The sequence below is a fragment of the Kogia breviceps genome, chromosome 3 (assembly GCF_026419965.1).
Source record: "Kogia breviceps isolate mKogBre1 chromosome 3, mKogBre1 haplotype 1, whole genome shotgun sequence".
Lineage (NCBI taxonomy): Eukaryota > Metazoa > Chordata > Mammalia > Artiodactyla > Physeteridae > Kogia > Kogia breviceps.
This window is the reverse complement of record NC_081312.1, coordinates 156,650,839-156,670,769: the sequence shown is the minus strand read 5'-3', so window position 1 is coordinate 156,670,769 and position 19,931 is coordinate 156,650,839. Positions and strand designations below refer to the sequence as shown.

General features: G+C 42.1%; 1 protein-coding gene across 1 annotated transcript in view; it reads right to left on the bottom strand.

Annotated features, from left to right (window-relative positions):
• The window catches only part of TRPM1 (transient receptor potential cation channel subfamily M member 1), a 76,560-nt gene extending 58,678 nt beyond the window's left edge, over window positions 1-17,882 (bottom strand). Inside the window, 10 exon segments of the mRNA XM_067030733.1 lie at window positions 3,067-3,167; window positions 3,838-3,910; window positions 5,261-5,384; window positions 5,823-5,997; window positions 9,807-9,978; window positions 11,115-11,239; window positions 11,861-12,074; window positions 14,638-14,833; window positions 17,756-17,843; window positions 17,846-17,882. Coding sequence (XP_066886834.1) covers window positions 3,067-3,167; window positions 3,838-3,910; window positions 5,261-5,384; window positions 5,823-5,997; window positions 9,807-9,978; window positions 11,115-11,239; window positions 11,861-12,074; window positions 14,638-14,833; window positions 17,756-17,843; window positions 17,846-17,882 — 1,305 coding nt within the window.
• Window positions 17,883-19,931: the final 2,049 nt, after the last annotated feature.

Below are 19,931 nucleotides of genomic sequence, written 5' to 3'. Positions count from 1 at the left end.
TTTGTACACCTGAAACTAATACATCATACATCAATTATATCTCAATTAAAACTTTAAAAATATAAACAATGAGGACCTACTGTATAGCACAGGGAATGAGATTCAATATCTTATAATAAGCTTTAATGGATACGAATCTGAAAAAGATTATATACATAATAACTGAATTATATATGTGCTGTACACCTGAAACTAACACAACACTGTAAATCAACTATACTTCAATTTTTTAAAGAAGAAAAAATATGCATGTCTTAAATGAGAATTACATTAGAAATTTGTTTGAAGCTTGTCCCTCCTTTATCGAGGTTAAAAATATATCTGATCATAAATAAATAAATACCATAATGATGTACTACTACATATCACTAGAATAGTTAAAATTAAAAAAAAAAAATCTGTTAATACCAAATATTGGCAAGGACATAGAGAAACTCTCCCTACATTGCTGGTGGGAATGTAAAATGCTACAGCTGCCTTGGAAAACAGACACGCAGTTTCTTAAAAAGGTAAACATACATTTTCCATCTACCTGGCAAATCCATTCCTAGCTATCGGCTGAAGAGAAATGGAAACATACGTCCACATAAGACCTGCACATAACTGTACACAGCAACATAATTCATTGTTCTTAGTCAAGAACTGGAAGCAGATACCCAGTTAAAAAATAAAAATAAATATCCAGGTAAAAAAATAAAAATAAAAAAGACCACTATGAAAATGTGACGATTAAAGAGAGACATAAACAGACCTGAGTGAGGATTACAGAACGACGTGTAAACATCAACCATCTCCATCATGTAGAAGATGAGGTTGACCCAAGTAGGAACATTGACGGTGTAGGGAAAGGAAGGTGTTGTGCAGAGCCACTAATCTCCTCCTTTTACAACGTGGGAGCCTAACGTTGATGAAGCAAGTAGATGGTTCAAAGCTATCGTGATAACCAATAAGAGAATTAAACATAAAGGTACCAAACGCAGGAGGGGCAGAGCAGGCAGGGCAAGCGAGATACTTCCTTCTCTTTCCAAGTGGAGAATTGAAAGACATCTACACGTGATTCATTGAGAAAGTGATAAAACGTGTTATGTCAACGAACTGAGGCCACCATCAGGAAACCAGAACACGGGGCCAGTTGAGTGCCTTTGGGAGGTGGGGTGTGAGGGCTCCGTTTTTCACGGTACGCTCTGCTCTGTTATTTGCTTTTCAAACCATATTTATGCGTCCACTGGATAATAGAAAGCAAAAAACACTAAGCAACGTGAAAAAGGAGGTTGGAGAATATTTAACGCCAACATAAGAGTGAAAAAATGAAATTATAAAACACATACGGTATTGCTGAATTTTTCTATGGGGGGGCAGTCATGAGTGGTTGTTTCCTTCATCTTGCCTGTCTGTATTTTCTACGCTCTCTGGAAATTACTTATTGCTTTTGTAACAAGAAGACGGACAAAGGCCGTTGCTTCAGACCAGATAGGGCCTGCGTGTGTGGCCCGTTCCCCGGGTCAGGTCCTTTCTGTAATCTTGAAAGCCTGGCCCTCTCTGTGTGGCTGACTCAGGACCGCGTCCTCAGAAAGCTGCTGCTCGAAAAGAAAAAAAGCAAACAAAAGCTGGGATCCCTCTTACTGAGTAGCTGGTCTCAGGAGCTCATGACAGAGCCCTTTTTTGCAATCCTTTCTGGAATCTCTTAGATTCTCTGCCACAGCAAGCTGCCTCATAACCATTCGTGGAGCAATTCACTTTGCTCTCAAGTCCTTTACCAAGAGTGTTAAAACCAGGAGATTCAAAAGGAATTAAAATATTTAAGGTGTTGTGCTATTCTTCTTAATTTGCATAGTTCAGTAAACAACATGCACAAACCACACCCCCCAACCCTGTATCTTATTCCTTTAATACACTCATCTGATTCCTTAAGTTCTTCATGCTAATTAAATAAAGGGTGACTGTGAAAAATGAAATGGCTTTTGCAGGGATATACCAGGCCTGTTTTGAGAAATATGGTTTTTAAAGTCCGACATGAACCCTCTAGATATTCCAAACCCCTTTTGAAGCAGCAGAGCCTGTTTTGCAAACAAAAAGTTACCCTGAGTCCCAATCTACAAAACCCATCAAAGAAGCTGCTTTTAAAAAAAAATTAATTTTAAAAAATTGAAGAATAGTTGACTTACAATGTTAATTTCTGCTATACAATTATAAACATATATATATATATATATATACTCTTTTTCGTATTCTTTTCCATTATGCTTTACCCCAGGATATTGAATATAGTTCCCCTTTCTACACAGTAGGACCTTGTTGTCCATCCATTCTATATATAATAGTTTGCATCTGCTAATCCCAACCTCCCAATCCATCCCTCCCCCACATCCCTCCCCCTTGGCAACCACAAGTCTGTAAAGAAGCTGCTTTGATTGAAGGAGTGGGAGGCTAAGAGCTGCTCATCACCCCACATGCACCACACCACACCCACGTACAACCACACACACCCACAGATCCCACGGACATACACCACACGCACGGTAAACCATAGCACAATCACACACCACACATCCACACACACACACACACACATTTAACAACCTACACATGTGCTACACACAGATACACACACACAAAATATACCAAACCACACACACACACACCACATCCCAAAGACCATACACAAAGGTCACACTCACAGAGTCCCCTAGGCCTCTGGGCTTTCATGGAACATAATTTGAAAAATCAATGCTTTCAATGCAATCATTGTATTTCATTTTAATGAGCTACTTTCTTCTTTTTCTTTAAAAGGGTAAAAACCCATGTTCACCAGCAATGATAAAATATTTAGCGCTCTTTCTTCAAGAGCACTGGTTTGAATCTGAAGTTAGTGCTAGGAGCTCTTACTTCCTGCTCGTTCTTTGAAATGAAATAGCAACATTTCCTAATAATCCTAAAGATTAGACATCGGGTCATCAGAAAGCCCAGATAACTTCCTGAGATCCACGACACAAGGGAGAACATATTAATGCATCCTCTGTACAAAGTCATGACAAATGGTATGAATTGAAAAACACTTAGTTTCACCGGCCAACGGGGCCCAAAGACAAAGATCTGGCTCCGAGCTATGTCCACGCGGTTCCAAGCCAGCGCCAAGCTCAGCTGGTCCCGAGCCGATGCGTTTGTGCCTGGAAGGCAAGAGATGAGGAACTACTCACTCCATGCCTGGGTCGCCTGGGGGTGACAGGGGCTGGGTGGGGAGCACAGGCTTCCCCAGGCTGGCTCAGCATCAGCCTGGAAATAAGCACGGCTGCCTTTTCTCTGGCGCCTGAGGGATCACTCAGGCCCCAAAGCCAAGGACCAGCTCAGCATTACCAAGCAGCCAGCCTGATGGCGACCCCCGCCCCTTTCCTCCAGCCCCCTCCCCTTCCCAGTGGAGCAGAGAGGTGACCCCATGAGTAGCCAGGTGGCAGCTGTCGTTAGGAGTGGGCCGGGGAAATTGGACAGAGCACTGCGAGATGCAGGGATCGCAAATGAAAAATCATTTCACGCTTACCCTCTGTGAGTTCAAACCTGTAATGAGCTAGTTACAGACGGAAACTGGTTCTTGACTTCAGCCCATCATGGTCTATTGGCGCGCCAAGAAGAGTCCCCCTCCCAAGAAACCCATTTCAAGCCCCATCGTTTTACCACGGCTTTATCCTGGGAGAACTTCTAGGCAGCCTGGCGGGCTCAGGGTTCCATCCCTAGCAGACGCAGTTCCCGGCGGGAGGAAGGGGGAGGGGTTTCCCAGCTACAAGCAGAGCTCCGGGGAGGCCAGCGCAAAAGGACAGGAGTGGCTGTTTCCTGAGAGCTCACCTTTCAGCAGGGCGGTTAAAATTGCCATTTCAATGTCCTGCTGACCCTCGGAACCCATTCTAAACACAGTGACCTGAAAACAGATTAATCGTGAAAAGACTGAGTTAAGCAAAGTGGAAAACAAGAGGGAGAATTGGGGAGTTGCTTAAAAAGGACCACAAACAAGATCTGGCACGACAGATGAATGGATAAAGAAGATGTGGCACATGTGTACAATGGCATATTACTCAGCCATAAAAAGAAATGAAATTGAGTTATTTGTAGTGAGGCGGATGGACTGAGAGTCTGTCATACAGAGTGAAGTAAGTCAGAAAAAGAAAAACAAATACCATATGCTAACACATATATATGGAATCTAAAAAATAATGGTTCTGATGAACCTAGGGGCAGGACAGGAATAGACACAGATGTAGAGAATGGACTTGAGGACACAGGGAGGGGCAAGGATAAGCTGGGACGAAGTGAGAGAGTGGCATGGACATATATACACTACCAAACGTAAAATAGCTAGTGGGAAGCAGCCGCATGGCACAGGGAGATCAGCTCGGTGCTCTGTGACCACCTAGATGGGTGGGATAGGGAGGGTGGGACGCAAGAGGGAAGAGATGTGGGGACATATGTTTACATACAACTGATTCACTCTGTTATACAGCAGAAACTAGCACAACACTGTAAAGCAATTATACTCCAATAAAGATGTTAAAGTAAATGAATAAATAAATAAATAAAAAGGTCCACAGAATCTGATGCTAATGCAGCAATCCCGAGAGCGACATGGTTTTACACCATGTGCTTCTGATTCAGAAAGAACAGCGTTGCTTGTCCTGATTTTGAATCCTTGCCTGGATCTTATTTTATTCTTTACCCCATCTGGAGCTGAGGGAGCTCATGCAGGATGTACACGTCAATATCTAAATGGCTATTGAAGGTGACAAAGTCATCTCTACTCAGATTTGATATATCTGTAGGAAACTTGTAGATTTAGAATTTCGAAGAGGCTGTCTTCTGTGCAGCAAGAGTGCCTCTTCCTTATAAGCGTAATTAAGAAGGCAAAGCGTGGGAGAAAATGAGTGTATTTGGTAGAATTTTGTAAATACACCTGAAAGCATAGTATATGTCACTCCTTGATGCTTTGAATCTGATTGATATCATGAGCCTCAGAATTGGTGGGATGTGGCCTGAAGTGCCCTGACATTTACAAGATCTGAAGCACCCCTGTCCCTCTTCCAAAGAGAATCTGCCTATGCTTTGCCTGCTTCCCGCACATGGACAGAACCACCAGTTGGGTCAGGATCTGTAAAATGCCTCTTGGAAAAGGGTGAATGGAAATAGGAACTACTCCATCCTGCACACATGGACAGAATTAGAAAGGAAACATAATTCTCTCTGTGTAGCACTTGGGAAGTCAACTCAAGACACTTACAAGTTCTTTCTTTTTCATGCACTCCATGATCATCACAAAGAGCTGATGCGATTGTGTCTTGCTGTAATTAAATGTTTTCTGAATGGTAACTAGAAGCTGGTCTCTGAGGGAGTCATTGATTACCCTGGTCGAAGCAAATGGGAAAGAGAAGAAAACAACACAGGTGAAATCTGTACCTGAATAAATCAGACATCTCTATGCCCATCTGGTATCTTTGATTTGAAACTTTATCATTGGAGGATATCCCAGGATAGCAGATCCAAAGGGACTATAGTCAAAAACTGTGTTCACACTTGTCCTAAATTCCAGGATTGTTGAAAAACTTACAAGGGAATATGCAGTTGGGAGAGAGCATCTTCCCTCCTGAGAAAGAATCCGTAAGAAACACCATGCTCCTGAGAGCTCCCTCACTTGCTGACCTTGGGAAGTGGGAGAGGAAGGCTAGTAAGTCTTCCTTCTTTTACATTTTTGGAACAGCTAAATGGATCACGACTTCCTCTGGGCCTAACAAGAAGGCAGGTTTTGAAAAACCCCACCCTTTGTAACCTATCAGAAATCTTACCCTCCTTCTTCAGAGTACTTGTGTGCAAAAGACAGGATGTCCGAGGCCCGGCCACTGCCGTCGCAGACCACCACGGGGACCGGAGGCTCTTCTCGGAGGTACTCCAGGACCATGGAAACCACGTTCGGGCCCCCTTCCACCACGAGGCCCACGACGGGCACACCCTGCCCCAGTCCTGCAACACACACCATATCCACCTTCAGACCAGGGTCATGGCCTCATCTGAGTGTTACTGACCAGGGTTCTTGGCCTTCCCCAATCAATAGAAATTGACTAGAAGCTAGACAAGAAATTCAGGCAAGGCTTTATTGGGGCCCCTGCTGCAGCAGGGGGGAGAGGGAACAAATAACAAACAGGCTCCCTTGCTTGCTTGCTCCCCGAGGGGGGGCAAGCTTGTTCCTTATATGGGGTGAGGGTAGGGGTGTGTCCATGGGTCAGGCCCGAGGGGTGGCTTAGGTGGTCTGCCCGCCCCTTAGGTGGTGTTGTGTGCAGGGGGCATGTGCAGTGCCCTGCTTTTGCTCCGGACACCCTGTTTTTGCTCCAGGCTCTTCAAAAGTGGCCGTTGGTTGTTTTGGTCTCTGCATCTTTTAGGTCCAGAATTTGCCCCAACTGCCTGCATGATAGCAGTTATTTTTAGTCCCATACAGTTTCTTAGTATCTTGTTGTTCCTGGAGAGGTGTGTCCATGTGCAAGCACCACAGCAAAGGGTTCCAGGTCCCAGCCTGTCTCAAGGGCACTCACTCTAATTCCTGAAACATGGTGAAGAGGAAAACTTTTAGGCCTGGAAGTATGCTTATATGGAGTTAGTGTTCACCAGGAGACTTGAAGGAACTCAGGATGTGATGACTGTTTACATTCTTTTATTCAACCCCCATATTATAGCCTTACTGGAAAAAGCAGAGCCTTTAAATTACAAACTTTCCGAAACATATGTGGTTCAACTCCATGTATCACTCAACTGGCTTACGGACTACTTCAAGGTGAGATGTGAGAAACACCGGAGATTCTTCTTGCTAAAAGAATACCTCCCTGCTGCCTTGGCCCAGGTGAAGTTCCCACCCTGGATGGCTGTCCCTTCAAGAATGACACAGCGAAAGGTGTCTGGACCAGCGATAGGAGAACTCCGTTCAATGCCTGGCCTCACACGTATTAGCCTTACGACATGGGGCCAATCACCAGGCCACCCCGAAGTGCAGGGAACCATCCGTAAAAGGTGAATCATCACAGGGCCTCCTCTACCTCCTAAAAGAGCAATAGATATAAAGTATACGAAACTGTTCGGCTATCAAGGTCCTTGTCAACCTCAAGTGTTGTGTAAATATGCAGTGTTGTAGTAGGTGTTGATTCGGCCTCCAGGGGCTGGAATAGGCAGTGAGTTATCCAGGAGGGCAAATCTGTGGACCATCGTTAGCCCACCAGTTAATACCTTGTATCCAGAGTCCTCCCTCTGTCTCTATGAGATGATAGGACTCTTTGGGAACACGGTAGGACAAGCTGACTTTTGGTGGCAGAACCCGAATGGAGGGCTCTGGGAAGCAGGAGGTGGCAAGGGCATCCCAAGAACTCAGGATTCCAGGGCAGGGGGAGATAGTGGGAGTGAAGGAGCAGCAGAGACTGTTGCAGGAAACATAGAAATAAGACTTTTCTGATAGAAAAGGAAAACAAGGAAACAATGAACAGGCTGGGGAAACAGCATAAACAGGCCTGAAAGAGTTAAGTGATCTTGGTTATTTTTTTAGCTGTTACTACTAACAAACACTTGTAGCTAGACTTATCCTTCATAAAACTAATTACTCTGACTCCATGTGAATTGCACTCTGCACTTGGCATTTCTTCTCCCCCTACACTCCCTTGTAGCACTCTTCATTTCAGAAAGAAGGTCATGGGCCGATAACTTCAGGGACACCAGACCTGGTTGCTGAGCTGCCTGACAACAGCTTTGGCTGTAAATTTGCAGAAGAAAAGAAATGCAAGACCTTCATTACTTTGAGTCTTATCACCTACCCCAGACCACAAGCCCTAGGCCATATAACCTCTCCCTATTCCCCAGGAAGGGGGCACAGTTCTTGAGGCACTAGCCTGCTGTGTTTCCTCTGTGCCTGGCAAAGAATAAAGCTACTCTTTCAATTCTCCTCCCAAACTCTCTTTCCATATCTCATTTCGGCATTGGTATACAGAGAACCAATATTTTGGCATCAAGACAAATTTGCCTACTTCACAATTTTACCCCAAACTGGCTAAAACAGATTATATTCTGAGCATGTTTTACCAGGTGTCCATTAGTTGTGACGGGAGTTATTTGATCAACATTAATAGATGGTGAATAGGAGATGTGTCCTTGGTCTCACAATTCTGAAGGCCTTTGGATAAAATCTGCCAGCACAGTTAGGAGAAGGTCTAAGAATTTCAGGTGGGGAAATTCAGAGTTTCTGGTTTGCTTCCACGATGCAGTTCTACAGTCAGGAGCTCTTAAATATTTTGAACAACTTTGCCATCTCCTACCAGAATAATCTCAGTTAGGCTCATTTCAGCAGCTATGCGTTAACGGTCTGCTTTGTGCCAGGCAAGCGCCTGGCCAAGAGATGCTGGAGAAATAGACCAAGATGACATAGACCCTGCCCTTGGGATTTCCAACCCCAGCAAGGCTTGACATTTGAGATCTTCGGGACTCCAGTGGCCAAATCACCTTCTTTTCTAGAAACAGAGGAGAACTGGTTCTTCGTGGTTTAGGCTGGACCCCTGAAACTCCGTGCCGTGGGAGGTGACAACTGAGCACCCCTTTGCTGTCCCTGCCCCACTCAGAACCCTAGGCAAAGGATGACAAAGGGAAGCCCACAGGTCACACGGCCAGGGGAGGCTGGTCGGTGTGAATGCGCACACTGGCCAAGACAGCGAAAATGTGAGAACCATCAGCCAGGGAGCTGATACTCAGAAACCCACCACTCCTCACGGCAGACCGTAATTCTAACCACGTGGCAGTCTCACAGACCCTTTAATTAGGCTTTAAAATGACCATTTCCCAGGCCTAGGCTCTCTTTCGCAATCTTACCAGTAATGGTTACAACAAAATACTCTTTAAGATCATTCAGCAATTGCTTAACAGTAAGAATCACTGAGTTATGAACATGCTCCAAGAGATGACACCAGTTATTTTAATTCTAACCAGTTGTTATGATCGTTTCATCTGACTGAGGTCCATTCCTTTCTCTCTAGCTTGACATCAGCATCCTCCTGACAGCAGCAGCTCCCCTGCAGGGTGTACCCCCTGGACCAGCATGGAGGGGGGCGCCCTGTTGGGAACAACCAGCTCTTGCAGGCCTCTCCAGAGGCTTCCCCACCTGGCCCATCTCTGGTGAGAGACCCAGAGCTACTGAGATATTTAATTTAATGAACTCAGAGCATGTAGTTGATAGAAGGAATCATACTAAGCCTTTGAGTGACAAATGTGTTTCCTGTTCGGACATTTAAAAAGTTTGGGATTAGCAGAGGCAAATCATTATCAATAGGATGGATAAACAACAAGGTCCTACAGTATAGCACAGGGAACTATTTTCGATATCTTGGAATAAAACATAATGGAAAGAATGTGAAAAAATATATATATGTATAACTCAGTCACTTTGTTGTACAGAAGAAATTAACACAGCATTCATTATAAATCAACTATACTCCAATAAAATTTAAAAAACTAACTATAATCATTACAAGGAATGAGAACCACTGGCAATGTGGCAGGAGATGCCACCACCATGAAAACGGCTGTGGGGCTGTTTCTCGGGTCCACTCTCCGCGTGAACTTGACACAAAGCATCACAGCGCAGCTCAGTGATTTGGTAGGTGGCTAAGGGAAAGGGTCTTGCTAAGTCACCTCCTTATTGTCTAAGAAGAGTCAAAGTGAAGGCTCTAAATACCCCTGGGTGCTCTCTCTTCCAGCCTGGTTTTCAGGGCAGCAGCGGCAGCCCAGTGGCTGCGGCCAGAACTTACTTGTGTTGATCTTCTGCAGAGAGATGTGCTTCTCCAGCTGCCTTCTCAGCATCACCTCGGCACCGTACTTGCCCAGGGTGCCATTGTCAGCCAGGATGAAGTGCGTGTGTGAGTTGTTGAGCACAGAGAGCTTACTCAGGGGGTTGGACATGGTCTGGTACACCCGTGTCACCTGACGAAATGCACAGCACAAGTCAGAGCTGCAAAACTCGGACAGTAAGACAGGAGAAGCAAGAATATATGGATGTGGAGTGAAAGCTTCACCTAACTGTGCACTTCAACCTACTCTCGCTTCCCTAGCCTCTCTATTGAAGGATTTTTGGGGTAAATTTTTATATCAAATTAGAAACAATTATTTTAGATCATGACAACCCAACAGATCATGATGACCCAGCAAGTACACTCCCGGGTACTTATTTCAGAGAGAGGAAAACTTACATTAATACAAAATTCTGTACACAAAAGTTTATCGCAGCTTTATTTGCAGTAGCCAAACTGGAAGCAACCCAGATAGCCTTCAACAGATAAATGGTACATCCATACGGTGGGACCCCACTCAACAGTAAAAAGGAGTAAACTATTGATACATGCAACCATTTGGATGGATCTCCAGAGAATTAAGTGGCAAGTAAAAAGCCAGCCCTCAAAGGTTACATACTGTACAATCCCATTTACATAACATTCTTGAAATGATACAACTGTAGGATGAAGGGCAGATGAGTGGTTCCCGGGGTTAAGGCAGGAGTGGAAGCAGGAGGGAATTGGGTATGGATATTGAAGGCAACATGAAACAACAAGTTCTTATGGTATAGCACAGGGAAGTATATTCAATGTCCTATGATAAACCATAATGGAAAAGAATATGAAAAAAAACAATGTGTGTATATATATATATATAATATATATATATACACACACACACACGTATACAATGTATATGTGTGTGTATATATGTGTATATATACATATAGATGCATATATATATGCAACTGAATCACTTTGCTGTACAGCAGAAATTAACACAACATTGTAAGTCAACTATACTTCAATAAAAAGACAAATGAGTGAATGAAAAGGGCAACATGAGGGCTCCTAGTAAATGTTCTGCATCTTGACTAGATTGATATCAATTATCCTAGTTTTGATCTTGTATCGTAGTTTTGCAAGTTCTTACTTTTGGGGAAAAGATAAAGGCTATATGGGACCTTGCTTTATTATCTCCTACACCTGCAGGTGAAATCTACAATGACATTAAAACAAAGACATTGATTTTTGAAAATTGCCCATTTCTGGGGAGAAAATACTTACATCCCTTCCAACCAGATCTTCTTTATTCTCCACGATGCCCCAGGGAGCAATTCCTATAGCACAAACCCGGCCTCTGGACTTGGAGGAGTGGTCTTTCAAGGCATCCCCCACATGGCTGATTACACCTGTGAGAGGCCATAAGTCATCTCTGTAGGCCCCTTACCTCCCATCAAAACACTATTCATGAACTTCAGGGACCCCAGCTCTGAACCACTCCATTTCCTACAGAACAGGGTTAAGACACTGAAAGTCTGAGCTCATAATAGCTAGCCATCCTGCATTAGCTCCTAGAAAAGGGAAAACAAAAACAAAATCCAAAGCAACTGTGCAGGAATTGTCTTTACAAGTTTCCAAGACCTAAGGATGGAAGTACGAGGGGTCTCTTTGGCAGGACTTGGCTGCATTCAGCTAAAGTTGAGAGTCAGAACGGCCTGCCGTGTTCCTCAACCTCTCTGGGCCTCGGTGTCCTCCCTCATGTGATCGGGAAAGGATTGTCAGGGGCCTCAGTGAAAATGAGGCTTGTACAGGGCTCACTTCAAGGAATGACACATAGTAGGTGCCAGAAATGTTGACCATTATCATGATCAGACCAAAATGAAAAACGAGCTTCCGAATAAAGATTTCATTCTGCCATAAATATTATCAGAATGCAGTATCTTCTCTTTATAATTACCCAAAAGCTCTTTGGGAACCACGATGAGCTCTGGGTTTGTACATTTGCAGCAAGGAATACAGCCTGCACTTACCTGTGCTGATGCCCCCAGTGAAGATCCAGGCCCCAGTGGTCACAGCAGCCTTGATCAGACCTTTCCCAAAGACCTGCTTCAGCTTGGGCTGCATCTCAAAGTTCTGGAGGCCTCCGTGCACGGATATTAAGAGCTTGGGGAGTTCCAGCTGCCAGTCTCTCACCATGAGATGAAGCAGTGAATCTGGCTTCGTGTCATAGGAGACCCGTATATACTGCAAAAGAGGGTGTGACCCTCAACACTCGTTCTTTGATTTGACTCTTGTGTCATGGGGAACAAGGCTACTGTTCCTGTCCAAGCAACAGCCACCTGGCTTTCTCTCCCATGGGGTTCTGGGGCCCTCTGTGTGAGTCTGTGGCCAAACGATGGAAGGGAACTCTGGAGGGTTCCCAGATATAGCAAATAAAAATAGAGAATGCACAGGTAAACTTGAATTTTATATGAACAATGAAAAATGTTTTAGTATAATTATGGCTCCTGCAATATTTGGGATGCATTTATACTAAAAAATCATCTGTTGTTTATCTGAAATTCAAATATATCTGGGGGTCTTGTAGTTTACCTAGCAACCTTAATCTTTTTTTTTTCATTGCCTTAGGATGATTTATTTCATCAAAGTTCCCAGCTAATTTTCATGGTATCAGAACTTCTATAATGACAATAGTTAATACTGAGAGTAAAAGGAAACCTGAAAATTTCCAATAATGAAATATAGTCATATTAGCAAAGATTTATTTTAGTTATTTAACGAGTTCATTAAAAATTATGTGCAATCACACACATGCATATATGCACAAATGTCTCCAAATTAACAAATTTGTAGAAACAAATTTGTAGAAAATAAAACTGGAGTTTAAAGGAAATACATTTTAAAATTTGAAAGCAAAGACCATTTATAGTTCTAAACAAAATTTGAAATACTTCTTCAATGTGTCTAGCATTCTTAGGAACACAGAAATTACTCCTGTTTGATTTTATCTCTGGAAACTTTTTGCTCTTTTGAAACTTCTAGGAAATATACCCGCCAGGTTTACAAAAAATTTAGAGCAACTTATGAATTTATCTACTTTTAGGTAAAGCTTCTTAACAATTAGTCATTGTTGGGCTATATCGCAATCCACAGGTAAATCACAGTTCAGAATTACCTGAAATTATATACACTTTAGATGCAATCAAAAGTCAAACATGTTCCAAAATAGAATAAATACTGTTCACCTTATCCAATGGCAACCCTAATCTTGAAGGCATCAATTCCAAAGCTGGAAAGATACATGCACCCCAAAGTTCATTGCAGCACTACTTACAGTAGCCAAGACATGAAAACAACCTGTCTGCTGTGAACAGATGAATGGATAAAGAAGATGTGGTATACACACACACACACACATGCCTGTACATACATGGAATATTACTCAGCCATAAAAAAGAATGAAAAAATGCCATTTGCAGCAACATGGATGGACCTAGAGATTGTCATACTGCGTGAACTAAGTCAGACAGAGAAAGACAAATATCATATGACATCACTTATATGTGAATTCTAAAAAAAAATGGTACAAATGAACTTATTTACAGAAATAGAGTCACAGGTGTAGAAAACAAACTTATGGCTACCAAGGGGGAAAGGCAGGGGAGGGATAAATTGGAAGATTGGGATTTACATACACACACTACTATATAAAAAATAGATAACTATTGATAATAAGGACCTACTGTATAACACAAGGAACTCTACTCAACACTCTAATGACTATATGGGAAAAGAATCTAAAAAAGAGTGGATATATGTCTATGTATAACTGATTCACTTTTCTGTACAGCAGAAACTAACACAACATTGTAAATCAACTATACTCCAATTAAAAAAATTTTTTTAAATTCCATAGCTGGCTCAGCTAGCATGTGGCTCCAGAGGTTGGCCAGGATGATGAGGAGGGAGTGGGTGCTGGGAATGAGGATCAACAGCCAACCTCGGGGCTGGACCTTCCCCTCAAGGTGAAGAAGAGGTTAATGAGCAGATGACTTGGCCCCTGTGAACAGCCTCTTTGTGTCTAGACCAGTAGGCAGGGTGCTGTTCCGGAAGACCTTACGTTGTGGTCTTTGGAACACAACTGAATTTTATTTGAGCAATTGATGTTGGGCCGGTGAAATAGAATGAAATTGCAAAAATGGTCTCACTGGGCACGTGAGAGCATCATTCAGAATGAGCTGAAAGGGATCACAGTGCTGACGCCTCCCCTCTTTGCAAGGCTCATCAGAAAGGCAGAGGGCATTCCCTGTTTACATGCAAATGTGAAAGGCCTCCCTCTTCTTGGGCCATCTGAATGCAAGCCCAGAGAGGCTGTGTGTGGACTTCAGAGGAAAATATTTCTAGAAACTCCTAACCCATGTAAGGGGGGTGGTAAATGTCCACTGTGAGAAAAAACAAAACAAAGCCCCAAACAACCCTGAAAAACAAATAACATAATTCGTCTGTCATCACTGGAGATGGTGTGGTATCTTTATAGAGTGGGGCTGGATTGTGATGTGTGAATTCACAGTCTTGGTACGGATTTAAAGGATACTGTGTGTTCTTTATCATAGTGCCCAGTTTCCAAATCTCATGGCTAAAAACTCGAGTGTGTGGATATATTTCCTGTCTTTGCATTGAAAACTCTAGGAAGATAGAGTGACACCCTTGAAAGAAGACCCAGGTGTCTGCAGTCTGGGAGGCTGGGAGGCTGGGCCTCTGATGGAAGATGCGGCTCAGTGGCATCCTTTCCCCAGGCCCCTCTTACCATGGCTTTGTTGGAGTATCCGCCACCCTGGAATTCAAGAACCCCGTAGGAATCTGTTGGGTAGCTCTGGGTGTGTTTGCCAACAGACCATTTTTCAGGCTGAGTCTCCACCTGCTTGTTCTCCTCTCCATTTTTGCTGGCTGTTACACTCGGCAGAGGGGGGATATGCTGGTTGGTGAGCTGGCCACAGCAACACCTGAAAACAAAGGCAAAGCTCAGTCTTTCTATAACATTTTCCTCCTTAAGATGAGTTAACCTGAACAGAAGCAGCCTAACACCTTCCTTATCCAGCTTTACTGGAGACAGAAATGCCCCTTATGATGTCCTTTTCCAGATAATCAATGCATATCTATTTCCATACCAGAAAAGTATAAATACCAGACTATTCTAAACACAATGGATGGTTGCCCTTCCCTATTGAACACATTTGTAGTCTTTTTGGTGTCTTGACAACATGACTATGGCCATCAATCACTGAATATGCTGTGACAAAGGACAATCATGCTCCCCAATGCAGAGTTGACCTGCAATGATTTTTCAATATTATTGAGTTATTCCGTTGCTAGAGAAATGTAAAACATTTCTCTACACAAGTAACGTTGAAAGTATATTTGTTTTGCTGCTTTTGCTGCTCATACTTTTGGTGTCATTTCAAAGAATCATTTGCCAAATCCAAGGTCATGAAGATTTACTCCTATATTTTTGTTCAAGAGTTTTATAGTTTTAGCTCTTACATCTGACACTTGATAGATTTTGAGTTAATTTTTATATATCGTGTGAGGTAGGGACTTAAATCCATTCCTTTGATGTCCAGGTGTTTCAGCACCATTTGATGAAGAGACTAATCTTTCCTCATTGGTTTAGGCAACCTTGCTGAACTATCAATTGGTTATAGATGAATGGGTTTCTTTCTGGACTCTCAGTTCTATTACATTGGTCTGTATGTCTACTCTTACTCCAGTACCATACTACTTTGATTAGCGTAGGTCTGTAGTAAGTTTTGAAATCAGGTAAAGTGAGTCCTACTTTGTTCTTTTTTTATTAGATTATTTTGACTATTCTGTGTCCCTTGCAATTCCATATCAATCAGCTTGTCAATTTCTAGAAAGAAGTCAGCTGGAATTCTCATAGAGATTGCTTTGAATCTGTAGGTCATTTTGGGAATATTGCCATCTTAACTATGTTAAGTCTTCCAATCCATGAACATGGAATGTTTTCCCAATTATTTAGATCGTCATTAATTTCTTTCAACAATGTTTTATACTTTTCAGATATAAGTTTTGTTATTATTATTATTTTTTGGTCGTGCCATGAGGCTTGTGGGATCTTAGTTCCCCAACCAGGGATTGAGCCTGGGTCCATGGCAGTGAGTCCTAACCACTGGACCACCAGAGAAGCCCCTCAGATATAAATTTTGTAATTCTTTTGTTAAGTTTATCCCTAACTGTCTACTTCTTTTTGATACCATTGTGTATGGAATTTTTCTGTTAGTTTCATTTTCATATTGTTCATTGCAAGCTTATAGAAATATATGTGATTTTTGTATATTGATTTTGTATGCTGCAAACTTGCTGAACTTCTTTAGTAGTTATAGTTTTTCAGTGATTCCTTAGGATTTTCTATATACAAGATTATGTCATCTGCCGATAGAGATAGTTTTACTTCTTCCTTTCCAATACAGGTGCCTTTTATTTCTTTCTCTTACCTAATTGCCTTGGTTAGAACCTCTAGTAAAATATTAATAGAAGTGGTAAGAGAGAGTGAACATCCTTGTCTTGTCTCTGATGTAAGGGGCAAGTATCCGATCTTTCACCACTAAGTATGATGTTAGCCATGGATTTTTCATAGAAGCCCTTTATCAGGTTGAGAAAGTTCTCTTCTAGTCCTAGATTTATGGTTTTTTAAAAAATCATAAAAAGGTGTTGGATTTTGTCAAACACTTTCTTGATGTCAGTTGAGATGATCATGTGATTTTTGTTTTTTATTCTATGAATGTGATGTATTGCATTAATTGATTTTTCTGCTGTGAAAACAACCTTGCATTCCTGAGATAAATCCCAGTTGGTTATGATGTGTAATTCTTTTTATATGTTGCTGGATTTGGTTTGATAGTATTTGTTCAAGATTTCTGCATCATATTCACAAGGGATATTAATCTGTAGTTGCCCTTTCTTGTGCTGTCTTTGTCTGGTTTTAATATCAAGGTAGTACTGGCCTCATAAAATGAGTTGTGAAGTACTCTCTCATCTTCTATTTTTTGAAAGAGATTGCGAAGAATTGGTATCAATTCTTCTTTAAATATTTGGTAAAATTCAGCCGTGAAGCCCTCTGGACCTAAGCTTTTCTTTGTAGGTAATTTTTGATAACTAATGCTGCCTCTTCACTTCTTATAGGTTTCTTCAGATTATGTATTTCTTCTTGAATCATTTTGGCAGTTTGCGTCTTTCTAGGAATTTTTCTATTTCATCTAAGTTATCTAATTTATTGTCATTGGTATACAGGTCATAGTGTTCCTTTATACTCATTTCTATTTCTGTAAGATTGGTAGTAATGTCTCTTCATTTCTGATTCTAGTATTTTAAGGCTTCTCTCTTTCTTCATCAATCTAGCTAAAGGTTTGTCAATTTTGTGGCTCTTTTCCAAGAACCAGCTTTTGATTTCATTGATTTTTCTCTATCGTTTTAAGATTTTCTATTTCATTAACTCCCATTCTATTTTCTATTATTTCCTCCCTTTTCTTTCTTTCAGGTTTAGTTTGCCCTTCTCTTCCCAGTGTGTTATAACGTTAGGAACTCTAACAAAGAGGCCAGATACCCTGGAAGTCTGTCTAAAGCCCTCAGCTCCTTGATCTCACTAAGTCTAAGAGGAAAGTGTGGGCCCATCTGCTTGTGAAAACTCACATGAGTGAGTGGAGGACAGCGCCTCTCCCCTGAGGCTCTCTGCATCTTGACAGAGGAACTTATAGCCCAGGTGACTCCCTGGTTAGTGAATCACATGGGGCATAAGTTCTAGCTGTGCTTGACTTCTTCTCTGCCTCCCCCAAACACCAGAATAGTTGCTGGCAACTGGCAGAGAAGTGCAAGTTTGAATAATGTCTTAATTATGGCTTCCAATTTACCTGTTAGGATCTTTAGTGCTGGGAATTACAAAGATACATTCTTGTTTGCAAAAGGTTTTTTCTATCCAAGATTTCTGTCCCTGGAAGAGAAAAAAGTGGAAATTAGACCAAGATATTCCCAAGCCATCCTCAGAGTTCATTCTTTTGCTTTTATAAAGTGAATAGTAACAGGAAGTCTGTCCAAAACATCTGAATAGACATGTCCAAGAATGGTGGACACAAGTCTTTCAGGATCTTAGCTCTGGTTTCTTTTCAGAGAAATGGCTCAGAAGTATGTATTCATGGTTTCCATAGGGCTACAACCTGGGCTTTGTATGCTAGTCAGAGTCTGCAAAGGGAGAACGATGATGCCCTTGGAGTAAGCCAGTGCCCCACGGAGCCTGGTGTGGACATGAGTTACCAGAGAAGCTGACAAAGTCGGCCAGTCTCTGGTCAGGTCTTTGATTTGCTCTCAAGACCCCATCTTCTCCAGACTCTCAGGCTCCCCACTCACCATAGTCATTTTACAAATAATTTTTCTAACTGGTGCTCAGATTCACTGAATGTTATTTTTAGAATTAAAAATATTGGAGGTGGGATCCGAGAGCTGTGGGCGGGCTCAATGTACCCCACCTTGGGGTGGTGCTCTGACTGTGGCAACCATTGAAGGGCTGCCTCCGGGGAGACAGCGAGGTTCCACTGACCCCTTAAACATCTTCTTCTGAAGTAGATTCTATGCTAGGAGGAATGACTACATTATTTTCTTGTGCTATGGCAGTCAGACCTGGTAGAGGTAACTTCTCTACAGAAACCCCAAACCTGGCAAGGATGGTTCAGATTTTGGCCAATTGTCACTTCATCCCCACCCAACACTGATAATATCAACAGAGGGACCTTCAAGATGGTGGAGGAGTAAGAGGTGGAGATCACCTTCCTCCCCACAAATACATCAAAAGTACATCTACATGTGGAACAACTCCTATAGAACACCTACTGAACACTGGCAGAAGACCTCAGACTTCCCAAAAGATGCCCTCAGGTGACCTACACGCAGAGGCAGGGCCTAATCTAAAGCTGAACCCCAGGAGCTGTGCGAACAAAGAAGAGAAAGGGAAATTTCTCCCAGCAACCTCAGGAGCAGCGGATTAAATCTCCACAATCAACTTGATGTACCCTGCATGTCTGGAATACCTGAATAGACAACGAATCATCCCAAAATTGAGGCGGTGGACTTTGGGAGCAACTGTAGACTTGGGGTTTGCTTTCTGCATCTAATTTGTTTCTGGTTTTATGTTTATTTTAGTTTAGTATTTAGAGCTTATTATCATTGGTAGATTTGTTTATTGATTTGGTTGCCCTCTTCCTTTTTAAAATATATATATACATTTTTTCCCTTTTTCTCTTTTTATGAGTGTATATGTGTATGTTTCTTTGTGTGATTTTGTCTGTATAGCTTTGCTTTTACCAATTGTCCTAGGGTTCTGTCTATCCAGTGTTTTTGGTTTTGTTTTTGTTTTTTTAGTATAGTTTTTAGCACTTGTTATCATTGCTGGATTTGGTTTTTGGTTAGGTTGCTCTCTTCTTTCTTTCTTTTTTTAAATACTTTTTAATTTTTTAATTCTTAATATTTTTTATTTTGTATTTTAATAACTTTCTTTTTCTTTTCTTTCTTCTCTCTTTCTTTCTCTCTTTCTTTCTTTCTTTCTTTCTTTCTTTCTTTCTTTCTTTCTTTCTTTCTTTCTTTCTTTCTTTCTTTCTTTCTTTCTTTCTTTCTTTCTTTCTTTCTTTCTTTTCTTTCTTTCTTTCTTTTTCTCCCTTTTCTTCTGAGCTGAGTGGCTGACAGGGTCTTGGTGCTCCAGCCAAGTGTCAGGCCTGAGCCTCTGAGGTGGGAGAGCCGAGTTCAGGACATTGGTCCACCAGAGACCCCCCAGCCCCATGTAATATCAAACAGCGAAAGCTCTCCCAGAGATCTCCATCTCAATGCTAAGACCCAGCTCCACTCAACAACCAGCAAGCTACAGTGATGAGTACCCTATACCAAGCAACTAGCAAGACAGGAACACAACCCCACCCATTAGCAGAGAGGCAGCCTAAAATCATAATAAGTTCACAGACACCCCAAAACACATCACTGGATGCAGTCCTGCCCACCAGAAAGACAAGATCTAGCCTCATCCACCAGAACACAGGCACCAGT